General features: G+C 40.6%; 1 protein-coding gene across 7 annotated transcripts in view; it reads left to right on the forward strand.

The window, feature by feature from the left end:
* LAMA2 (laminin subunit alpha 2) overlaps positions 1-22,843 on the forward strand; it is a 1,513,089-nt gene that overhangs the window by 240,414 nt on the left and 1,249,832 nt on the right. For all 7 annotated transcript variants that reach the window (XM_073627245.1, XM_073627247.1, XM_073627249.1 and 4 more), the window contains exon 3: positions 5,184-5,296. In XM_073627245.1, coding sequence (XP_073483346.1) covers positions 5,184-5,296 — 113 coding nt within the window. The remainder of the gene's footprint in view (positions 1-5,183; positions 5,297-22,843) is intronic.

A 22,843-nucleotide genomic window follows, 5' to 3' on the forward strand; every position in this document is an offset into this window, starting at 1 on the left:
GTTTTTCGTTAAAAATTGCATTCGTCTGAAAATCCAAATTAATTAAGGTCGAATCTGTCATTGAAGGCTTATGGTGTCTGTCGAATGTTCAAAGAAGATTCGACGGAGCAGCTAAACTGTACGTGTACATTTCCGGTCTAATTTTCTGCCTACAAGCTATCTGTAGTAGAATTCTAATGTTGTATGACTAGTAATAATTATATTTATTAATTATTTTACTGGTCAACCAACATTTGAATTTTTCTATAGCCTATGGGCGGATGCATTTGACCGGAAATGTATGATTGCAGCGTCGTACAGTTTAGCTGCTCCGTCAAATCTTCTTAGAGCTTTCGACAGACACCATAAGCCAAAGATTCAACGTTTGTATGTTTTTCGTTGCTTTGACGAATCTTCATCATTCAAATTGAATGGTCTACTCTACCCCAACAGTCAGCCAACTTTCACATTCGTTTCTTGAACTCCAAGTGCAATGGCGGGCGCGGCATCCGACATTGTGTCAGATAGTCATATGGCATTATAATATAGAATCTATAATAATAAATCCCCCCCACAACACGGCCAGTCTCTGAGGCTATCACAACACTTCAACACTAGTATAACTATCAAGTTCACAGCACTAACACAATAGCAACAGATTATTATGAAAAAGTTAAGCTGAACTGTAACTTGCTTCACTATTGTTCTGCTGCTGTGCTTATGCTTAATTGCTAAATAATTCAGGTTCTCTGACAAATGGACCAGCTAAGATTGACTGTCTTCTGAAATGATTCAGTGTATGTGTCTCTCTCTGCTAGCAAATCGTAAGACAAAGTAAGTTGGCTGTACGTGTGTACTTAGTTCTAGCTATTTTACTGCCCCTCCTCTTTGGTTATAATCGGCCAATAACATTCATCATCATCATTATTTTTATTTTACTTCCCCCACCCAATTCCAGCAGCAATCTTTTCTCTCTATGTCGAATCTTTTCTTTCTGTGTAGAATAATCTTGGACTAATAGAGTTAAGGTTAGGCACATTCGACCACAGGTTCGATAGACACAGATTGTTATTGTCAGCGTCATGTCGAATCTCCTATCTATATCGAATTGTTGTCGCAACAAAAACGAAAATAAAGCATTTGTTTATGTCGGATCTTTCGGTTTTCGTACTCTGCACTATCGTTATGGTTTGTTAAAACGATAACGAAAATACCTGAAATTCGGACAAAAATGCATTCGGACGAAAACGAATGCACATGTCTAGTGTGCTGCAGGCAGCGGTACAAGGTCCTCAGGTCTGATTGCACCCTACTTTTGTTGTCTCCCTCCCCTCGGATAGCATTGCTCTGAGACATCCCTTCAGTAAATAATGTGGCTCTGTGCCCTGCGATGTACGAAAAAGAAAATAGGATTTTTATAACAGCTTACCTGTAAAATCCTTTTCTTCGAGTACATCATGGGACACAGAGGTCCCTCCCCTCTTCTAATACACATATATATTATAATACATATATATTTGCTACAAAACTGAGGTACACCCAGTGAGGGAGTAAGGGTTATATAGGGGGCTAAACTTCCTGTCTAGGGTGTGCCAGTGTCCATCACCTAGTGGAGCCTATATAACCCATCAGTAAATACTGTGGCTCTGTGGCCCGTGATGTACTCGAAGAAAATAATTTTACAGGTAAGCTGTTATAAAAATCTTACTTTTTCTGAGCCCCATTGGTTTTCTGTCACTGAACTTCTGATTATGATTAACAGGTTTTTCTGACACCCCCCCCCCCCCCCCCCCCACACACACACTTACTTTGCTTAGTAATAATCAATTAAATGTCCCTTAAAGCCATTCAGCCTATATCAGCCTATGCATACACCAAAACAAAAGCTATTCAATGGTTTACAGTTGTAGTTGCAGTTTCTTTAGTAGCCATAACCTATTCATTGCTATCATGCTGGAGAGGAAAACCTCTTTCTGACTGGGGGAAGCAATAGTTTCTTTGCAGAGGTCATACATATCCTCTGCTGAGTAAGACCTAGAGACCTCCAATCAGCAGGGTATGTGAGCTCTGCTGATTACAGAGCTAGAGGTCTGACTGGGAGTGTGTTACATGTAAACAGAGAGACCACTGCTTCCACTCAGAAGGCAAGGATCCTTCTATATGGCAGGCTGCCAAAGAATATGATTTTTAAAGAGAAAAAACTGTAAGGATTTAATCATCTTTTTGTAATAGTGTACCTGAAATGTGTTTAGTTGATTTAAACTTAAAGTCTAGTTGGACTTTAAAGTGTTTGTTACCCTAAAAAAAAAAAAGATCCTGTTCCCTTAAAGCATGCTTGTGCTGTGTAATTTGGCCCCCTGTATCATATACAGTAAAATATCTGACTGTTTCTGCCTGGTTCTGCCCTCCCCCTGTATAAACCACGATTTATCATAGCTGCTGAGGCCTGACACCGTGGTCACTTTATGTGCCTACGTAATCCGCAGCTCCCCTCTGTCCCCCCCCCCCCACTGCCTGTCAGCTCCCTGCCCTTTCCCTTCCTGCTGCTAAAAAAACTATGATATGATCATACATTCCCCTCTGTTAAATAAGGACATGTGCCGCACTGCATGTGTTTTATAAAAAATATAAAAAAGCCTGCTGATTTCTTCCTCTCCTCCCCTCCTCCCGGCTGACATCAGTGGGAGTTCTCGGCCCCTCCCACTGTATTTGTTAGCCCAGGAGAGAAGAGAGGTGAGCAGTCACGTGAGCACCGAGAGTTGCTCTGAAATAAGGTAGAAATCTGCATATTTTTTATGAAACACATGCAGTGGGGCACATGCCCTTATTTAACAGATGGGAATGTATGATTATATCATTGTGACTTTGCAACCACTTTAAGTGGCAAACCTTTGTAAATGGAAAATGCAATCCAATGCTCAAATGTCTTTATTAGGCAGTAAATCAAACTGGTACTCAGGGAAGTGGATTGCACATGCATGGACAATGGTTTGCTAACAGCAGCTGAAAATTATGCTAATACAAATATGGTGGTTGATTTAGCGATGAACCCCACTTATTTGTCATGGTGAGTTACAGTAACATGTGTTTACTCATTGTGGTGTCATTCATTTCAAAAGGCACCCCAATTCACTAGGCAAAGCGGCATAAACACACATGTGATGCATTGTATGCTACTGCGTGTTGTAGCCTGTTGCATTGGAAAAAATGTTGCATGTACTTTGTTTTGTTTGTGCTGGTATGTTGGCAGACAATTCAAAATGAATAGACTGCCTTGACACAAAGCACAACAAAAGGAAAGTCTGAATAGGCAATTAAAACAAGTTATCCTCAGGCATGCAGGCCACACGCATGTGGCCACCATATTGATTATGTCATTGTAAAAATTATATTTCACAGCAAATGTGGCTTTTGTGTTTATTTAATGCTGAAGATTAGGTATCATATTTTAGCATAGTTACATTAGTCCAGCTTAGACACATGTAAGTATGTATGCCTGGCCAATCCCTGTGGAAACTGGAAATCACTGTAGTAGGCACCACTACTACAGTGATTGCAACTAACTTTGGGGTCCTGTCCCAAACTGCTTAGTGAACTTTTCAAAGGTGCCATTTAGAGAACACTTTGCACTTTCTTTTTTTTTTTTACAATACACGTTTTTATTACGTGATTTTTGAAAGACAGGAAATTGTAAAGCAATTAACAAGAAATATCAGTGCCAATACAATTTCTTATGCCGTAGTTACAATCACTATTGAATCCATAAGCAAAGAAAATAACAGGTATTACCGAAAAAAAAAACCAAAACAATTATCTAAAATGTAAATGCAGTTAACAATAATCTGGGAGTGGGACTAACAGTTAAGATAAGATAAAGGAAAAAGAAGGGGGCAAAAAACAGTCATATCATACCAAAGACGGCAGGTGATTAGGCACTCGTGAAGTGCGGGTCAAAATTGACAGCTAATCGAGAGCCTGTATTTGAACTGAAACCAGGCTGACCAAGCTTTATGAAAATTAGCAGTTGTTTCTTTCGCTATAGTAGGCATTCCCTCTATTTCATAAATGTAATTTATAGCTCGTAACCTCTCCTTGCTCCAGGGTACACTCTGGGTTTTCCCGTGTTTAGGAATTCAAGACTTTGCGGTCTTTAAAGAGGTATTTTGTAAGAGATTCCTTGTATTTACCTACAGTATAGGGTAATTGGAGATGTGTAAGAGACAGCTAGACTGGGGTGAGGTTTATCTTAGTCTCTGTGATGTGGAGGATTAGCTCGCAAATCTTATCCCAGAAAGGGGATATTTTAGGACAATCCCACCAAATATGTATCATGTCTCCTCTAGCTGAACCGCAATGCCAGCACAAATCAGAAATCAGTGGGTACCATTTTCTCACCTTTACTGGTGTCGTGTAAAACTGCGACAGAAGTTTGTAGGAGTTTTCTTGCAACCACCTGCTAATTGAGCACTTGTGAGCTAGAATACATGCACTTTCCCATTGGGAATCAGAAAAGTGAGTGTGGAGTGCCATTTTGAATTTTCTTAATGAAAGCAAAGCATTCCCTGATCCGCCAGGTATGGCACATGCATACCTAAATTTCTTTTTATAATCACTTTTTTATTTGTAATGACATATCATTCTTAAACTGCCAATAACATAGGCAACATACAGCATACCACTACAAATAAGATTATAATACATTATACAAAAAAGTAAAGAACACTAATTACATTTTTGGGAGCTGCAAAAGAAGCCAGGGAAATTTACTGTACCCTTTGTACTCTGATTGTAGTCAGTGATCTTAGGTAGAATTGCATGTCTTATGCGAGGCCATCACAGGCAACTAGGAGGACCATTTCTAGCATATAGAGACTAATATAAAAAAATTAACTCATCTACTTCAAGCCAGTCAATATTAAAATGGATACTTATTAGTTTATATAGTAATGAAAATGAATTGGTAGCCTGAAAAAAAATAGCTTAATAAAAAAAAAAATGTAAATATGAATTTAGTCACTTGTATTTTCAGCATTTTCTCTACACAGTAAATTAGCCAATTCTAATAAAACAAATCTTCAGCAAATAGCTGACTCACAAATCCTAATTCCTAATTATGCAGATGAACAAAAAGATCTGAATATTTTATTTCCCATCTGATGTAATATGCATATGGAAAATTACACTTTTTTTCTTTTCTTTTATAGTACATTATCCAATTGCTCATGCTATCAATGGTAAGAAATCATGGTGGCAAAGTCCAAGCATTAAAAATGGGGTGCAATACCACTATGTGACAATCACGCTGGATCTTCAACAGGTAAGCAAACTATGTTCCTGACCTGACAAATACGGAAAAGAGGGAATTTTATTGGAAAATGTCTTCCACTTATTTAACACTTATTTAGAAGGATTTACCCACTTCCTGACCAAGCCCTTTTTTGCGATAGGGCACTGCATTGTTTTAACTGACAATTGCACGGTCATGCAACATTGTACCCAAACAATATTGACATCCTTTTTTCCCACAAATAGAGCTTTCTTTTGGTGGTATTTGATCACCTCTGCAGTTTTTATTTTTTGCACTATAAACAAAAAAAGAGCAACAATTTTGAAAAAAAAGCAATATTTTTTACTTTTGCTATAATAAATATCCCCACAAAATATATAAAAAAACAAATTTCTTCCACAGTTTAGGCCAATATATATTCTTATACATATTTTTGGTAAAAAATTGCAATAAGCATATATTGATTGTTTTTTTTCGCAAAAGTTATCGCGTCTACAAAATAGGGGATAGATTTATGGCATTTTTAATAAATTTTTTATTAGCAATGGCGGCGATCTGCGATTTTTATCATGACTGCGACATTGCGGCGGACAGATCGGACACTTTTGACACTATTTTGGGACCATTGGCATTTATACAGCGATCAGTGCTATAAAAATACACTGATCTCTGTGTAAATGTTACTGGCAGGGAAGGGGTTAAACACTAGGGGGCAATCAAGGGGTTAACTGTGTTCCCTCAGCATGTTCTAACTGTAGGGGGGAAGGGCTCACTAGAACATGACAGAGATCACAGCTCCTGATCACTGGGAGCAGAAGAGTCCTGTCATATTTACATAGGCATCTCCCCATTCTGCCTCTCCGTGCCACAATCGTGGGCCACCAGTGGACATAGAGTCTGCGAGAACTGCGGGCATGCTCCCGTGGCGCGCCCGCTAGCCATGGATGACACAGCGATGTATGGATATGTTGTTTTGTGTACAACGTACATTGGCGTGAGCCGGTCGGCAAGTGGTTATCCTTGGTTTACTCATACAACAATTCTTATTTTCTTATTGCAATAGAATATTTGTATGCACTAATGTAAGCTATGGAATAAAGGCATTAGTAGAATGAGAGCTCAAACTGCCTGTTAGAGATTCATGCAGTTTCTAGATCAAAGGCTGGTATGCATAAATGTAAATCTTTTTTTCTTGACATTTAAATCTTACTGTCAATATTGTTGGTATAAAGATGTGCAGATTTGATATGGCTGCATATAGCACAAGATGAGGCCATATAGAGCAAAAAGGGGTTTTAATTTACAGGTAAGGTACGTTACTGGGAGGAGTAGGGGCTTCATTTTGGTTTTAGTATTAACTTTTGGTTTTGTCAAGGATGTGGTATAGCATGTGAGAATTTTTACACATAAATGTGCCACCCTTGAGTGCGAGTGGCCTGTGGTTGTATTTTCGGTTCTCTGGAACGCAGCCAATATCTGCAGTTTGCGTAAGTCATCCCCTTTATAAACAGCAGCCTTGCACGTTTAGCCATGCCCCTGATGATGCCATTTGATGATGAAAGGAATAGGGAGGAGCTGGAACATGTGATACAAATGCAAAATGGGACGCAGCAGACTTTTTTAGGTTGGGAACGCCCGTCGTTTCCTTATGCGCGGCTGTTATCTAGAGCATGTGAGTTTACTCTTTTTGCATTTATTGGATATCTGCCCAATGACTATTCTTATCTTCATATTTGAAAGTATCATTGCTGTGGTGAGGACCCTCTATTGGCTTCCCCGGTGGTCGTTGCTGGAGTTTACTTTAGAAACTGACATCTCTGTGTACTGGGATCAGCATACTCTGCCTTGGATGAATGAATCCTCTTGCAGCTGAGGATCGCTGGGATTAATATTGGGTTACCCACTGTGCATACATCTTTATTTTAGGGTAAGAGTCAGTATGATTGGGTGTTGGTGACGGCTCTTCTATACCAGTATACACTGCAAGATCATCACTTTGATTTCTTATGAACTTTTGTTTGACCTATTATTTAGCTAAGTGCTGCACCTTTTCTTATTGATCAATAATATATAACAGGGAGGTATTTTATTGATCACCAACGCACTTAAGGGGATATCTCTATGCTGACCGCTAAGGTAATAAAAGGGCCATTTTCATTGTTCACAAATGTAAAGAGAGCTGTTATCATTCAAGGGTGTAGCATAGCAGTGGTGAGAGGTGTTGCTAATGGGATGCAATATAATCCAATGGACAATGGTTTCCAGAGGACCTCATCAACATTTTTCTTGTAGATTCTGTGATTTATACAAATCTGGATTCGATTATGGAATTAATGTAAAGAATAACTGTAACAATCATGTTAAGTGTTGGGAGTAAATATAAAGGCATAGGTTAATGATTGGTTATTGGCTATTATTCAGCAGCATAGTTCAATACATCTTATTCTACTTTTTTTAACTATTATTTTTTTTTAATTTGGCAATGGTACATGTCCTTCATTGCATTGTGTGGCTTTTTGTGCCTTTGTTTGACATTAGCTTTCTTATTAGCCTTACAAATGACCAGTATTGAATAATAAGAGTCACCCTTCATAAAAGAAAATAAGGTTCACCACAAAGCTGGAGACCTTCCAGCAAGATTTGCACACCCCTAACTACAAGTAAGTCACTAACATACAGCAACATATTTCAAGACATCTTGTTCTAGAGTATTATGGTGTGCTAGGAAGTAAATCAGTTAAGTGTTGAGTAGGTGTATTAAATATATGACAGGTCTGTAGGGGGAGGGGACTGACCTAGAGGAAGTGACAGATCGTGGTTCCTAGCTAATGGGAACTCACGATCTGTCACGCTTCATAGGACAGAACAGAGATTTGTGTGTTTACACACGTCCCTGTTCTGCCTCTCGTGCCCGCAATCGCTCGTGGTTGTCGGTCATCGCAACCATCAGCCACGACCATCGGCACCCCTGTTGTGCGGCGGCACATGCGCACCTGTTTTCCCAATCCCGCAAGCCGACGTATAGCTACGACGGCTATCGGGATCGTGCCGACCTGCTGCAGTAAAATGACGGTGGCCGGTCGGCAAGTGGTTATGCAGTTAGGTACCCTTTTTGTAGTTACTTATCTGCATTACCTTTAATGGCTAAAATATACATTTCTTTAACCCTCCTGGCAGTAATCCCGAGTGTGGCTCAGGGTTAAATTTCAGTACCATTAGCGGTAACCCCGAGCCACACTCGGGATTGCGTTGCAGAATCCTGGTCCAGGTAACTAACCTTGTCCTCAGAAGCCTGCGATCCCCCCGCTGTGTCTTCCACCGCATCCTCCGCCCGATGCTCTGTGTTCCGGGCTCCGTTCCCTGCCAATGTGACGATGCATGGGGGCGGAGCCCGGCGGCAAACTCAAAAAGTGCATAGAAATCATGGGAAGGGACTTTGGACTTTTTAGGCACAGTAATACAAAGTAATTTACAAAAGAATTTTTTAGTGATTGAAAAAACATATAAAATACAATTATTAAAAACCACAAAGCAATTTAGATGCATAAATATTCAATAAAGTTGTACAAAGCCATACAAATATATACAAGACCCAGAAATCTGGACAACAATCCAAGGTGAGTGAAGATTCAAGGGTATGGCTGGACAGTGGGCATACGATAAATATTTCTAGATAAACTAGAGAATGTGCTCAACATGTTGCGCGTGCCTTCACGCTTCTTCAGGAGCAAAGATTATTGTGGCTAAACAAAAATAGATAAAAGCATATAATCAATATACAATATTCTAGTAAACAAAAAGGTATATCATCAGTCAAAACAGCTAAGAAACCCATAAAGGCCAGACTGTGTCAGCATAGAGTGAGCAAAAACAGGGGCAGAACATAACGGACACCACATATCCATCTTGTTGTGATGCAGACTCTGGTCAACAGGGGGAGCTCCTTGCTCTCCCAATTGCTGACCATTGCTAGTTCACTCTGCGTGTGTCCGCCAGGCTCTGTCATCACGTCTTGATGACACGCTCGCTGAACGGGCGCATGCGCAGTGAACATTTTCGGCCGGTCTGGATGACGTCACATTGGCTACGCTGATTGGTGATGACAGGCGGGACGTGCATTCAAAGGTGGATAGGGCTGTGCCATTTCCTAATCAGGGGATAACATTGACGGTCGTCGGTTGCGTCCAGCTTGCTCCATTCACTGCCTCTAGGTATGCTCTATCTATCCCTATGGGTTTACCCCATACATCATTCATTTCTGTCTTATAAACATTTTATAACTGTTTACTTTGTTCTATGTTTGCTTACTTTATAGGACACTCATTCATCCCCCTCCTTTTTTTTCCCCAAATGTCCTATCCCCATTGTCCTTGGCTTACCCTCTAGAAGGTCCTTTGTATATGCAGTTGTTAAACACTTCGCTGGATTCCTATATAATGGATCTCTATCACTTAATAGTACTTCATCCAAGACTTCTCTGCCCCTAATAACTCTAGCCTTCCAGCATAAGTTTCCTAACTTTACCCTTTAGTCGGTGAGTTTTTTACATTTTTACATTATTCTACGAATTATTTGCGCTATTATAGTCCCCCCCTTTTTTATTATTATCTCAATACCTCTATTCTTCTATAGGCAAGCAGTATACTCATGCTAACTCTGGACTCCGTTTTTTTTTTTTTTTTTCCACTACAATTCCAGGCCGTCCCTGTCCTAATAACTGTATTTTATACAATCTTGGTATCCTAAGCTACATTATATAGTAAGCATTATTTGTTTTGCATTGGTACTCTTTTTGGAGTCACTATCATTGATTAATTATATTTATCTCAATCTTTATATGTACTGCTACTTTTATGGGATATTAATATATTTTGGCTATCTACTTTTTTCCATTGTTTTACGTTGTTTGATAATGTTTTGTACGCCCCCGTGGTGACCGTTATGTTCTGCCCTGTTTTTGCTCACTCTATGCTGACACAGTCTGGCCTTTATGGGTTTCTTAGCTGTTTTGACTGATGATATACCTTTTTGTTTACTAGAATATTGTATATTGATTATATGCTTTTATCTATTTTTGTTTAGCCACAATAATCTTTGCTCCTGAAGAAGCGTGAAGGCACGCGCAACATGTTGAGCACAGTCTCTAGTTGAAATATTTATTGTATGCCCACTGTCCAGCCATACCCTCGGATCTTCACTTACCTTGGATTGTTGTCCAGATTTCCGGGTCTTGTATATATTTGTATGGCTTTGTACAGTGGCAATTTTATTGAATATTTATGCATCTAGATTGCTTTGTGGTTTTTAATAATTGCATTTTATATGTTTTTTCAATCAATAAAAAATCCTTTTGTAAATTACTTTGTATTACTGTGCCTAAAAAGTCCAAATTCCCTTCCCATGATTTCTATGTACTATTTCTAGGACATGGCACTTGTCTACTAGCTATGTATCCACAGTACCACTCTGTGTTGTTATACATCTTTATGTTTAAAAACTCAAAAAGTGCAAAACACATAACACTAATGCCCCGTACACACGGTCGGACATTGATCGGACATTCCAACAACAAAATCCATGGATTTTTTCCGACGGATGTTGGCTCAAACTTGTCTTGCATACACACGGTCACACAAAGTTGTCGGTAAATCCAATCATTCTGAACATGGTGACGTAAAACACGTACATCGGGACTATAAATGGGGCAGTAGCCAATAGCTTTCATCTCTTAATTTATTCTGAGCATGCATGGCACTTTGTGCATCGGATTTGTGTACACACGAACGGAATTTCCGACAACGGATTTTGTTGTCGGAAAATTTCATAGCCTGCTCTCAAACTTTGTGTGTCGGAAATTCCGATAGAAGAAAATGTGTGATGGAGCCCACACACCGCCGGAATTTCTGACAACAAGGTCCTATCACACATTTTCCGTCGGAAAATCCGACCGTGTGTACAGGGCAATACAGTACACTGTAATCTTACAGATTACATTACTGTGTCAAATCATTTCACCCCACTTTTGTCCCTAGTGCTTTGTCCAGTTCCTTGCATGTACTTTTATATTATATACAGTATACTGTTCTTTCTGCCTGGAAACTGGAGATTGTCCATGGCAACCAAAAAGTGTCCCTTTACGCAAAAAGTGGTTGTAGACCAGCTAGAAAACAGCGATAGTAAATTAGAACACTTGCAGAATTGAACGATAGTGAATTGTGGGGAAATTCATTTTATTATTATTATATATATTTTTTTATTATTTATAGTTATTTATTATATTATAATTTATGATTTAGTGTTTCAAACTTTTTCAAAGCCGGGATGTCTACTAGACTCTTGTTTGACAGATTTAAGTGTGTTATTACTAAGAATTACAGGCCTATAATATAAATGCCAAATTTCTATGCAAAACAATCTGCTGCTTTGCGATTCAAAAATCTGACATTATCATACCGCCAGGGAGGTTAATACTATAACCAACATTTTTAAGAGCCATGATACAGGGGTTTGTTAGCTCAATGTGGTAAATGCGTTTTAGTGAGTCATGTCAGTCAGAACTTAAGGGGCTGGTAACCCACTTTTACTTAAAAGGAAAGCAAAGTTCCAACAAAGATTCTCACGCAGATCATTTTCCAGCTTTGACAAAAACACAATCACTAACAATACCGAGCAACATGGCTCTATTATCAGGACTTGGCAGTATCTCTGCTCTTTTTGGTTTCCCTGATCATGGGTTCTTCAGGCCCCACTCAGTGTTGGTTGCAGTACCTCAGTGCACAGGCCCACTCCTGGCCTTTAAATAGGGTTCTTCAGCCCCTTCAAGCTTGCTTACTCCTCTTGAGACTTTTGGACTCCCCTTAGCCCCCTGGACTTACTAGCCACCTCAGCTTCCTCAATCTCCCATACACTTGTAGCTGTCCCGACTTTCCCAGTCTTTGGGAAAGGAATCCCCCTAACAAGGAATGCAGTCTCCTGCAGGAACCAACCCTTCCAACAGGACTCTGTCTGCAAATGTCAGCAACTAAACTTTTATCAGACTTGGTTTATAAGAACCCTACACATCTGTGTACTAACACAGGTTGCAGGTGTCTAGAAAAACCCGGGCATAAGGTTGAAGGTTCCATCCTGCCCAAGACACTTTGAAGCCTTCAAGCTCCAGGCCCTGATTCGGAACTACAACACAGTTTTCTCAACTCACAATAAACAATAGTCTGGAACTTTGCATTAAGCCTGAATGTGAATCCTGTGTCAATTCTACCTTTGGTTCCTAAACTCACATAGTGGCAAATCCTTGTACTGTCGCAAAGCAAATATGTAAAAGTCACATCAAATTTTAACACTGGAATAAAGAATTCAAAATATACACTGAAAACACACTATATTTTACCTTTAATGGTTTCTCCTCTACCATAAACAATAATCATATTGATATGCAGTCTATGGGGAAACTCTCAATTTCTCTACCTGTACATTCATGATAGTACAGGGGACCTAAACACTAAATTCAAGTATTCAAAACTTCTTTTCCAAATAAGTAATTTCACAGGTAATCTGACATTACTGAAAGCAATTTTGGATGTTCTGTATATTGAGGCATGACATTTATTCAAATTTAATTTACAAAATAAAAAGGAAATATGTATACATATACCACAAAATACCTTTATAGGAAAGAAACACTGAAAAGAGAATTTATTTGGGTCTTCCTATTGAACATAACTCAAACAATGATAAATAACATATACTCTAAACTGGGATCAGTCTTCAAGCGCTGCAGTTTAGAGTATGTGTTAGTCAGCCCTCTAGGATCCGATCTCCAATACTACGGCAGCTGGTTGTTTCCATAGCTGCTATGGTGACCAGACCGGTGTGCATATAGCACATGATGTCAGTCACCCTCTTGAGCCTTTGAGAAAGCCAATTACGGCGCAACACGTCAGTCGAGTGGTGACGTCATCACATCGGGCAGAGTTTGGACGACCATCTTTGGAAATGCTTCTGTAATATCCCTAACTTATCTGCTGAAATGTGAGTGTGATTTTTTTTTTTCTGCAAATCTTTTATTTAGTCAAAGGGCATGATCCAAGGACACAAAACATTGCATAAGCATAACATTATACTTTACAGTACAGCACATTGTCGTTACAAAAACTCGAACAATGAGTACAAAAGAAGATACCGTGCCTATCAGATGTCCAAGATGACTTAGATGCTCCTGGCATGGCACAGAAAGGGAAACCCTTAAAGACTTGACTGGGCCAGGGCAGGTCCAACCAAGGAGTAAACTGTTCGGTATGGTGAGTCCATGTAACCAGCCCAAATCATTTTCAAACTTTTATAACAAGAAAGGTACCCATGAGCTGTGGAGACATGGAACAAAGGAAGGAGGAGAAAATATTAAGAGTGTAGAAAAAAGGAAAACGAAATGTGAGAGCAGGGCAAAGAATAGCAGAAGGGTGAAGGAAAAAAGGAGAAGGGGAGGGGGAGGTGGGGGGGGATATGGAGAGATGGGAAATGTGAAATCACGAATCATATAGACAATATTTGAATGGTATGGTCGGTACCTCCGGGGTACCGCAAGTGTCTAGAATTATACTAGGGTAAGTTTAGTCTACTGTGTCGCATCCAAAAAGGGTGCGACCCTCATCAGAGAAGATGAATATTTTCCATAGCGACCAAGTTTTGGAATAGCATTCTTGTTGATGGCATGCAAATAGGACAAGCCTTCCAGTTTGTTGATTTCCTCTACTTTTCTGAGCCACATCCCAATGGTCGGAGGCTGTGGAGATTTCCATTTGAGAGGAATGCATGCTTTGGCAGCATCAAGAAGCTGGAGAATGATCGATTTTTTGTATGTCTTTTCAGGGGTACTGGAGGCGTGAAGGAGGAAAAAGGCTGGGTCGTCCAGGATCAGACATTCCGTAAATTTTTGGCTTGATTTCAATCCAGAACTGCTCTATTTTTGGGCAGGACCAAAAAATATGTAGGAGTGTGCTTCGTTCCTCCTGGCATCTCCAGCAATATTCTGAGGTCTCCGGAAAAAAATTTTGTAACCTCACTGGGGTCCTGTACCACCTGGTTAAGACTTTAAAGTTTGTTTCTTGCATGTTCGTGCATATGGACAATTGGTACATAAATTGAAGGATATAGTGCTTCTGTCGTGGGCTAAAGGTGCAGTTCAGGTCTCATTCCCAGTCACTAAGGCAACAAAGGGGGTGAGGTTCTGGGGGTGTGATCAGTAGATTGTAAGTAGTCAGTAGTTCCATTGAACAGTATTTCTCCAGAGTTGTAACCCGGGGAAAAGCGTGGATTCCCCAATATTGGAAATAACGGCGACGTCGGGGAATATAAAGTTACATAAGATTTTACACTTTGGAAGCTTTCATCTTTTTATGGGGATCAACTGGCAATATGTGCCTTTGAAGGACAATACCTTAGAGGACGCTGGGATTATCACTCCATTCCTTAAAGGCCTGGGCTGGGTATTAAGCCACAAGCGCATTTGATCTCCTGTAATATGAGATCATTTGGAGTCGGTAAGCCGCAGTGTGTGTAGAGGGGGAGGTTACATCTTTCTTAACCACGAATTTTGGGTGTATCGTGTGCCAGGCTCACATCTGAAAATCAACCTAACACAGTGGACTATTTATCAATATGATATAATGCGATAATTTATTTTTTCAATGTTTGCACGGAGTCACTTTATATATCAAAGTTTAACGCTATAGGCCTTTGTTGCACAAATTCACTTATGAAGGTTTAGCGCAATTTATTATAGAAAATTGTTTATTTTGTGTGTATCTCACAGAACTTGCAGCTTGGCCTTCTAAAAGCTATCATATTCATTTTTCATCCATTCACCGATTCACTTGTGTTTTGATGACAGCGCAGTCATTTTATTTTGTTTGGTGTCTATAGTATGCCTGTAAAGAGGCACAGTTTTCCCATGTTTAGAACAGTACCACAGTAAAATGACATTTCTAAAGGAAAAAAGTAATTTAAAACTGATTGCGGCTGTAATGAATTGTCGGATCTCGGCAATAGAGATAAAACTCTTTAAAAAAAAATGGCATGGGTCCCCCCCAGTCCATTACCAGGCCCTTCAGGTCTGGTATGGAAATTAAGGGGAACACTGCGCCAAATTTAAAAAAAAAATGGTGTAGGGGTCCCCCCCAAAATCCATACAAGACCCTTATCTGAGCACGCAACCTGGCAGGCCTCAGGAAAAGAGGGTGGGATGAGAGCACGCCCCCCCTTCTGAACCAATCCAGGCCACATGCCCTCAACATGAGCATGGGTTCCCCCAATCCATTACCAGGCCCTTTGGGTCTGGTATAAATATTAAGGGGAACCCCGAACCAAAAATTTAAAAAAAAATTATGTGAGGGTTCCCCCAAAATCCATACCAGGCCCTTCAGGTCTGGTATGGATTTTAGGGGAACTCTGTGCCCAAATGGAAAAAAAATGGCATGGGGCCCCCAAAATCCATACCAGACCCTTATCCAAAAACACAACCTGGCAGGCCACAGGAAAAGAGGAAGGATGAGAGAGCACCCCCTCTCCTGAACTGTACCAGACCACATGCCATCAACATGGGGAGGGTGCTTTGGAGTAGCCCCCCCAAAGAACCTTGTCCCCATGTTGATGGGGACAAGGGCCTCATCCCCACAACCCTTGCCCGATGGTTGTGGGGGTATGCAGGCGGGGGGCTTATCAAAATCTGGAAGCCCCCTTTTCAGGAGAGGGGGTCCTCTCTCATCCCTCCTCTTTTCCTGCGGCCTGCCAGGTTGCACGATTGGATAAGGGTCTGGTATGGATTTTGGGGGGCCCCATGCCATTTTTTTTACATTTGGGTACAGAGTTCCCCTTAAAATCCATACCAGACCTGAAGGGCCTGGTATAGATTTTGGGGGGACCCTCACGCCATTTATTTTTTAAATTTTTGGTTCGGGGTTCCCCTTAATATTTATACCAGACCCAAAGGGCTTGGTAATGGATTGGGGGGAACCCATGCCATTTTTTTCAATGACTTTTATCTCTATTGCCGAGACCCAACAATTCATTACAGCCACAATCAGTTTTAAATGACTTTTTCCTTTAGAAATGTCATTTTGCTGTTGGTACTGTTCTAAACACAGGACTGCGCCACTTTACATGCAAACTAAGGAAACCCCCAGGCACGATATTTAAGGGCATATTTAATTTTTATTGTTTCACTTTAAGCATTATTAAAATACTGCTCCTGAAAAAACAGTTGTTTTAAAAATGTATTTTGCATTGATACATGTCCCCTGGGGCAGGACTCGGGTCCCAAAACACTTTTTATGGCAATAACTTGCATATAAGCCTTTAAAATGAGCACTTTTGATTTTTCATGTTAGTGTCCCATAGAGTTTAACGGTGTTCCGCAGCTTTCAAATTTGCCACGAACACAGCATATTGTTCAGTGTTCACCAAACGTCAAACCAACCAAAGTTGGGCCCAAACTTATGCTTGGGCTGAAGCGTTCGCCCACCCCTAGCTGTGAGTCTCTAAAGTAACTGCTAGATGGCAACCATGAAGCATAAAATCATTGAAGCACAAAGACCCCGTAGCACACATGGGCATTATGGCCCTGCAGAAATCTCATGGGGCCTTTGTTTTGCTCACCTGCGGCATGAGGCAAATGCAGGCGGCGGCCCACAGGGACCCCCTCCAGGAGGTGGATATGGGAAAGAACACATCTTTCCAGCTGTAGTCAAATAGCGGGGACTACTAAGAACGTCCGCTATCAAACCAACATGTCTATCCGTTAAGTGCAGAAAAGAGCACAGTGACTACAGAACTGTAGTCACTTGATGGGGACTGCTAAGAACATCCGTCAGTAATCTAGCCATCATCCACTGTACTACAAGCAGAACATGTAAGGTACTTGCCAATTAGGATTCCCGGGATTGCACCCCGGAGGGAGCTCAGGATCCCAGTCGTGACCTCTGCTGCCATGCTGAGGATCCCAGGGGACCAGTATGGCCAGGGCGACCCATTTGTCGGATGAGAAGTTGTAGCCAGTTCGGTACCACTTCCAGGAAGGTGAACAAGGAAGGTAGATCCACTGGCGTAAGATGAATGATGCGGTGGCTTTCCGAATGGTAACCATTAGCAGGTAGCCCCAACGGTATGTGCAGCCTTTTGCCCTCTAGGAGAGGGCACAAGCGGGCCCTGCACTGGTGCGTCGCTTGAGATAGATCCGGTAGGATTTTGATGAGGGCACCGTTGAAGTCCACATCTCTACTCTCTCAGGCTCTGCGAAGTATCAACTCCTTCTGGGGGTAGCGGTGCAGGCGACAAGCCATGTACCGGGGCCTGTTGGGGTCTGTAGGCTTGGTCCACATTGGTCAATTCCACATTGGTCGGTGGGAAGCCAAAACCTTCTGGAAAATTGCATTCACCATGGTGGAGAGGTCCTCTGTGCCTGTACCTTCCGGGGGGCCCCATAGCCACAGGTTGTTCCTGCGGCTTCTGTCTTCTAAGTCTTTCAAGTGGAGTTGGAGGTCCACCGCTGTGTCCACCTGAGAGACGTGAGACCGCTCCAGGGCCGTTACCTGGTGTTCTAGGGAGGATATGGATGACTCACTAGTATCAATTCTCTCCGAGAGTAGGTAAACCTCCGCCTGCACCGCCTGGATGTCACAGTGATGGGCTTCTTCCACCCTAAGAACCAAGGCCTCAATGTCCTGTTTGGTGGGCGAGGCCTGAAAGAGTGCCCGAATGTCTCCCTCGTGTTGGTCATCTCGCTCCGGGAGGGGGAGTTGCTAACATCTGACATGTCCGGGCAGAAGGTCACAGGGGTCGCTGGCAGGGAGTTTGACATGGAGGCATAGCCAGGTGAGGCTGGTGAGTCTGGCATCAGTTGATGTCTTAGGCCTGAGCCATGAGGTGCTGCCAATATGGCGCCTACAGAGGTGAAGTGCACGTTCTGGAAAAAATGGTGCATATTTCCTGGGAAAGTGTGGGAGCAATTCACCCAAGCCAAAGATCTGGTTCTGTATCATTTCACGGCTAGCATGCCCGATCAAAAAAATGGTTAAAATCTGTGATTTTGCCGAGATAGGCAGGGGGAAGCCGGGAGCTCACAGAATAGACATCTTCACACAGCCATGTCCAGGCCACACCCCTGTAAGTGTGATTTTAATATTTTTAATAAAACTGGAAGAGCGATCTACACTTTTTTTTGTTTTTCTGCTTCTTATATATCATCCTTTAATCTAGGAGGTGATTTACTGCTGAAAGCGGAGAACTGGAGAGGAGTGACGTTTAAATGTAAATAAAGAGCAGTTGGCCTCCTTCTATTTCAGTGGGGACTGACAGATGAGATGAGCAGACACCCATAAGGTGGGGTGCAGGGCACCTGGGTGTGTGTGGTGTGCATATTGAAGATTATTGTTTCACTTTGAAGATTTGGGATTTTCTATTTCAATTTGCATAGAAATTGGACAGTGTATGAAACTTAATTTGTTGATTGACTCACTTTTTCAATATTTATTTTTTTATGATGAGCTTATAGAGAGAACACACCATTGATTGCACATTTATATGTATGATTTCACCTATTGATTGATTTATTATTATTATTATTCATATTATAGATATGTATTTTTTGTTTTTTGACTGATATTTATACTGGGAGTTTATGGTAGTCATGTAGTGAAAGCGCTTTACTATTTGTTTATTTATCATTGTTATTAAGGCCCCTTTCACACGGATGGACCGTTCAGATCCTAATAAGGCCCCTTTCACATGGGCGGATCGTTCAGATCCACCTGTCAGTTTTTTCAGGAGGACCTGAAAGGATGCTCCATACATCTCTATGGAGTGACGGATGTCTGCGGTGACATGTCCGCTGACATCTGATCCGTCCTGATCCGATCCGTTAAATTCAGATGGATGGAAACCCTATTTTCCATCCATCTGGCGGATCAGATGAAAACGGACAGGTGGTCCATTTTCATCCGATCCCCCCATAGTGGAGAGCGGAGATCTGACAGGTCCGTTTCTGCACAGTATGCAGAGATGGACTTGTCATCCGCCGGCTTAGCGGGGATCAACAGATCGATCCCTACTGAGCAAGCGGATGTCTGAAAATGGATCCACACGTGTGAAAGAGACCTCATGCCCCGTACACACGGTCAGATTTTCCGACGGAAAATGTTCGATGGGAGATTATTGTCGGAAATTCTGACCGTGTGTAGGCTCCATCGGACATTTTCCATCGGAATTTCCGTCACACAAAATTGGAGAGCTGGTTCTCAAATTTTCCGACAACAAAATCCGTTGTTGTAAATTCCAATCATGTGTACACAATTCCTACACAAAGTTCCACGCATGCTTGAAATCAAGCAGAATAGCCACATTGGCTATTGAATTTTTTCTCGGCTCGTCATACGTGTTGTACGTCACCGCGTTCTTGACGTTTGGAATTTCCGCAAAGATTTGTGTGACTGTGTGTATGCAAGACAAGTTTAAGGCAACATCCATCGGAAAAAAATCCACAGATTTTGTTGTAGGAATGTCCAATCATGTGTACAGGGCATAAGTGTGATGAGTGCACATTTTTTGGTGTGAGCTGCTTTGAGTTATATATAGACAATACAATATACAGTAACTGTTAGCTTAAACAACACTAGATCCTTATTTGCAACTCAGGTATGGTAACCACTGAAAAAAAGATTGAAGCATGTACAGTATGTCAGCAAAGATTGGAAACATGTTTAACAAGTGTGTTCCCCGTATTTGACAAGTTCAGAGCATTGTTATAAATATTCAGCTGTCCATTATTGACAATTCCTGGCATCAGTCTTCAGAATGTTAGGAGTTTCAAGAATGCATTGAGCTAAACAATAATTTCATTGTTTTCACTTGGTGACTGGTTTGTACTTTGCAATCTGAAAGAGAAAAAAAGTTGGATATTTTCTTAGCCACTCATTAATACATAGAATGTATTTATCTATTTTTTATTTTACATAATTATTATATATTTTACTACTTAATTCATTCAAGCAATTGTCCATATTTTTAAAATGTGGTGAATTGAGTATCTAATAAGTTGTTATTTATTTTCTTTACATTGTCTATTTAACAGCAGTGGAGATTATCCAGCAAAAAGTGACATAATATAGTAAGATCTGTGGAAAAAAATATTTACATTTTATACTTAAAAGGATCCACTGACTACACTAATGGTTTATTAGTTTATTACTGTACCCTGGGAAAACCTTTCTACATTTGCATGAGACATCTTGCATAGTGTCTTCTGCATGATGAATATGGGAAGGCATTGGAAAATCATTCAACCTACTTGAGTTACTGAAAATGAAAGCTTAATATCCTTTTCAACCAAACAGCATCCATCTTTTTGCTAACCTGGTAAATTAAATGTAAATGTTTTTGCACTTTTCTTCTTGCAGTGTATAAATCAGAAGCCCTTTAGTGCTTCTGGACACATTTTCATTTGATATTCACCTTTCAGTGCAGAACAAACTAAATGTAATAAATATTAAAGATAGTAGTTACAGATACATCCCTGTATATGTTCTGCTCTAAAAACACTTGGAACTTTTGCAGCTCATTCAGATAGGTAAGGTGCCTGGGGGCCTTCTTATTTTTTTAAAGGGGCTTCCAGATTATGATAGGCCCTTCACAGACCCCCACAAACATCTGGCCAGGGTTGTGGGGAAAAAGTCTGTGTCCTCATAAATATGGGAACAAGGTGCTTTGCCAAGGGGTTTCTCTTGGCAAAATACCCAACAAATTGAGGACGTGTCCTAGTATGGTTCAGGAGGGGGGCTACATTATCAGATAAGGACCTGGGATAGATTTTAAGGGGGACATCACACTTTTTTTTTTGCCCCTATTGCATAGTTTCTAATGGGGATGAGCTTAATATACCTGGGTTTGGTTCAAGGCGTGTCAGCGAGTATTACAAAAATATAGGCTAATCTGAATTCCTTTGAAGTAAATTTGACCCCAAAACAATAATGGCCATTTTCTAGGCTAATAGGGAAGAGACTGTCAAAAAATTGGCACAAAGAACAGGCTACTTCCCTGGGAAACATGTATCAAAGAAAAAAAAAAAGTTTTTTTAAAAAATGTTTGAAATCCCTTTTAGCTGGTACCATTCAATTCAGATGGAAACTGAACTTGGTGCAACAGTGGATACAGAGGATTGGCAAATCACGCCATACCTAAATACTTCAAAAGCATACTAATTCTTGAGTATTCATATAAACTTGTATATTGATGGTACTACACCCTAGCTCACCTGGCTAGATTCATACTAAATTGGAATTGCCCCCAGGAAGGCTCTATGACACATATTTCATGGACATGACTGATAGGGAGCTAATTTTGGATCAGGGTCTACAACCTCATGTGCATTTTACTTCAAACTAACCTTTGGAAAAATTCTTATGATGCGCTACTTCACAAACGCATTACTGCACTATTCCCCACAGAATGGATGTTAGTAGCGTAAATTTTTATAGCCACCAAGCTCATTATAGTAAAAGCCTGGAAATCCCCCTACTCTACGCTTCAAGGTGGTATTACATCGATTACACAATATTAGCGTTAACAAAAAGTCTTCCTTCTTTCTTCGATCTTTCCAATATGTTCTTCTGAACCTCCTTTTCATTTCTTGCTATTCTCTTGCTTTGCAAACATTATATTATATTATATATTATATTATATTATATTATATTATATTATATTATATTATATTATATTATACATTTCCTTTTGCTACCCAATTATGGATTATTTACATTTTGAGTATTTACTTCCTATGTAATTTTCAGGACCATGATTTTATATTAGCTTGTTTGGCGTGCATGTTTTTTTTTGGAGTGATGTATTTATTACATCTTACTTCACTGGATTGTTGTAACTAGACATTTTTTAAATATATTTCTGTATCCTCAATGAACCCATTGTACATGTACTCATTGTGCTTGTTTACACTGAATGTTACAGCTGTATATTGCTGAGGCTGTCAATCTCTTTACCACTGAGTATACTTTATGGGGTAAATAAATGGTTTGAGGTCAATTTTATTTATATTTTAAGTTTATTCAGTACGTTTTCATAATCATATGTTAGGCCTCATGCACACGGGGCTTTTAGCCCTTGTGTGTCAAATACCAGTGTTTTTGTGCACCCTGGTAGCACTAGTGCAGAATCCAGCCCTGCTGCCTGCAGCCTGTCAAAGTCTTTGACAGGCTGAAGTATGCAGTGGCTGGATGTGGGTGGATGCTGTACTGGATGGTACTTGCATTTTGTGTCCTATGCATTTATGGGCATATGTCTGGTATTCAGAATACCTGAGTTCTGGGAATACATGCCGGAACACATATGGCCCTAAATGTGAGTACCATTCAGTACAGTATCAAGCCTTAGTGTATTTCAGCCTGTCCTAGACTGACAAGCTGCAAGCAGCTGCGCTGGATGCTGTATATGTGTCTCCTGACAAAGGGGCACTAATTGGGGCCCACCTGCATGAGATTGAGGCCAGCACACCTATGATAGGCATATAGTTAGATAAAG

Source organism: Aquarana catesbeiana, linkage group LG04 (assembly GCF_042186555.1).
Source record: "Aquarana catesbeiana isolate 2022-GZ linkage group LG04, ASM4218655v1, whole genome shotgun sequence".
Taxonomy (NCBI): Eukaryota; Metazoa; Chordata; class Amphibia; order Anura; family Ranidae; genus Aquarana; species Aquarana catesbeiana.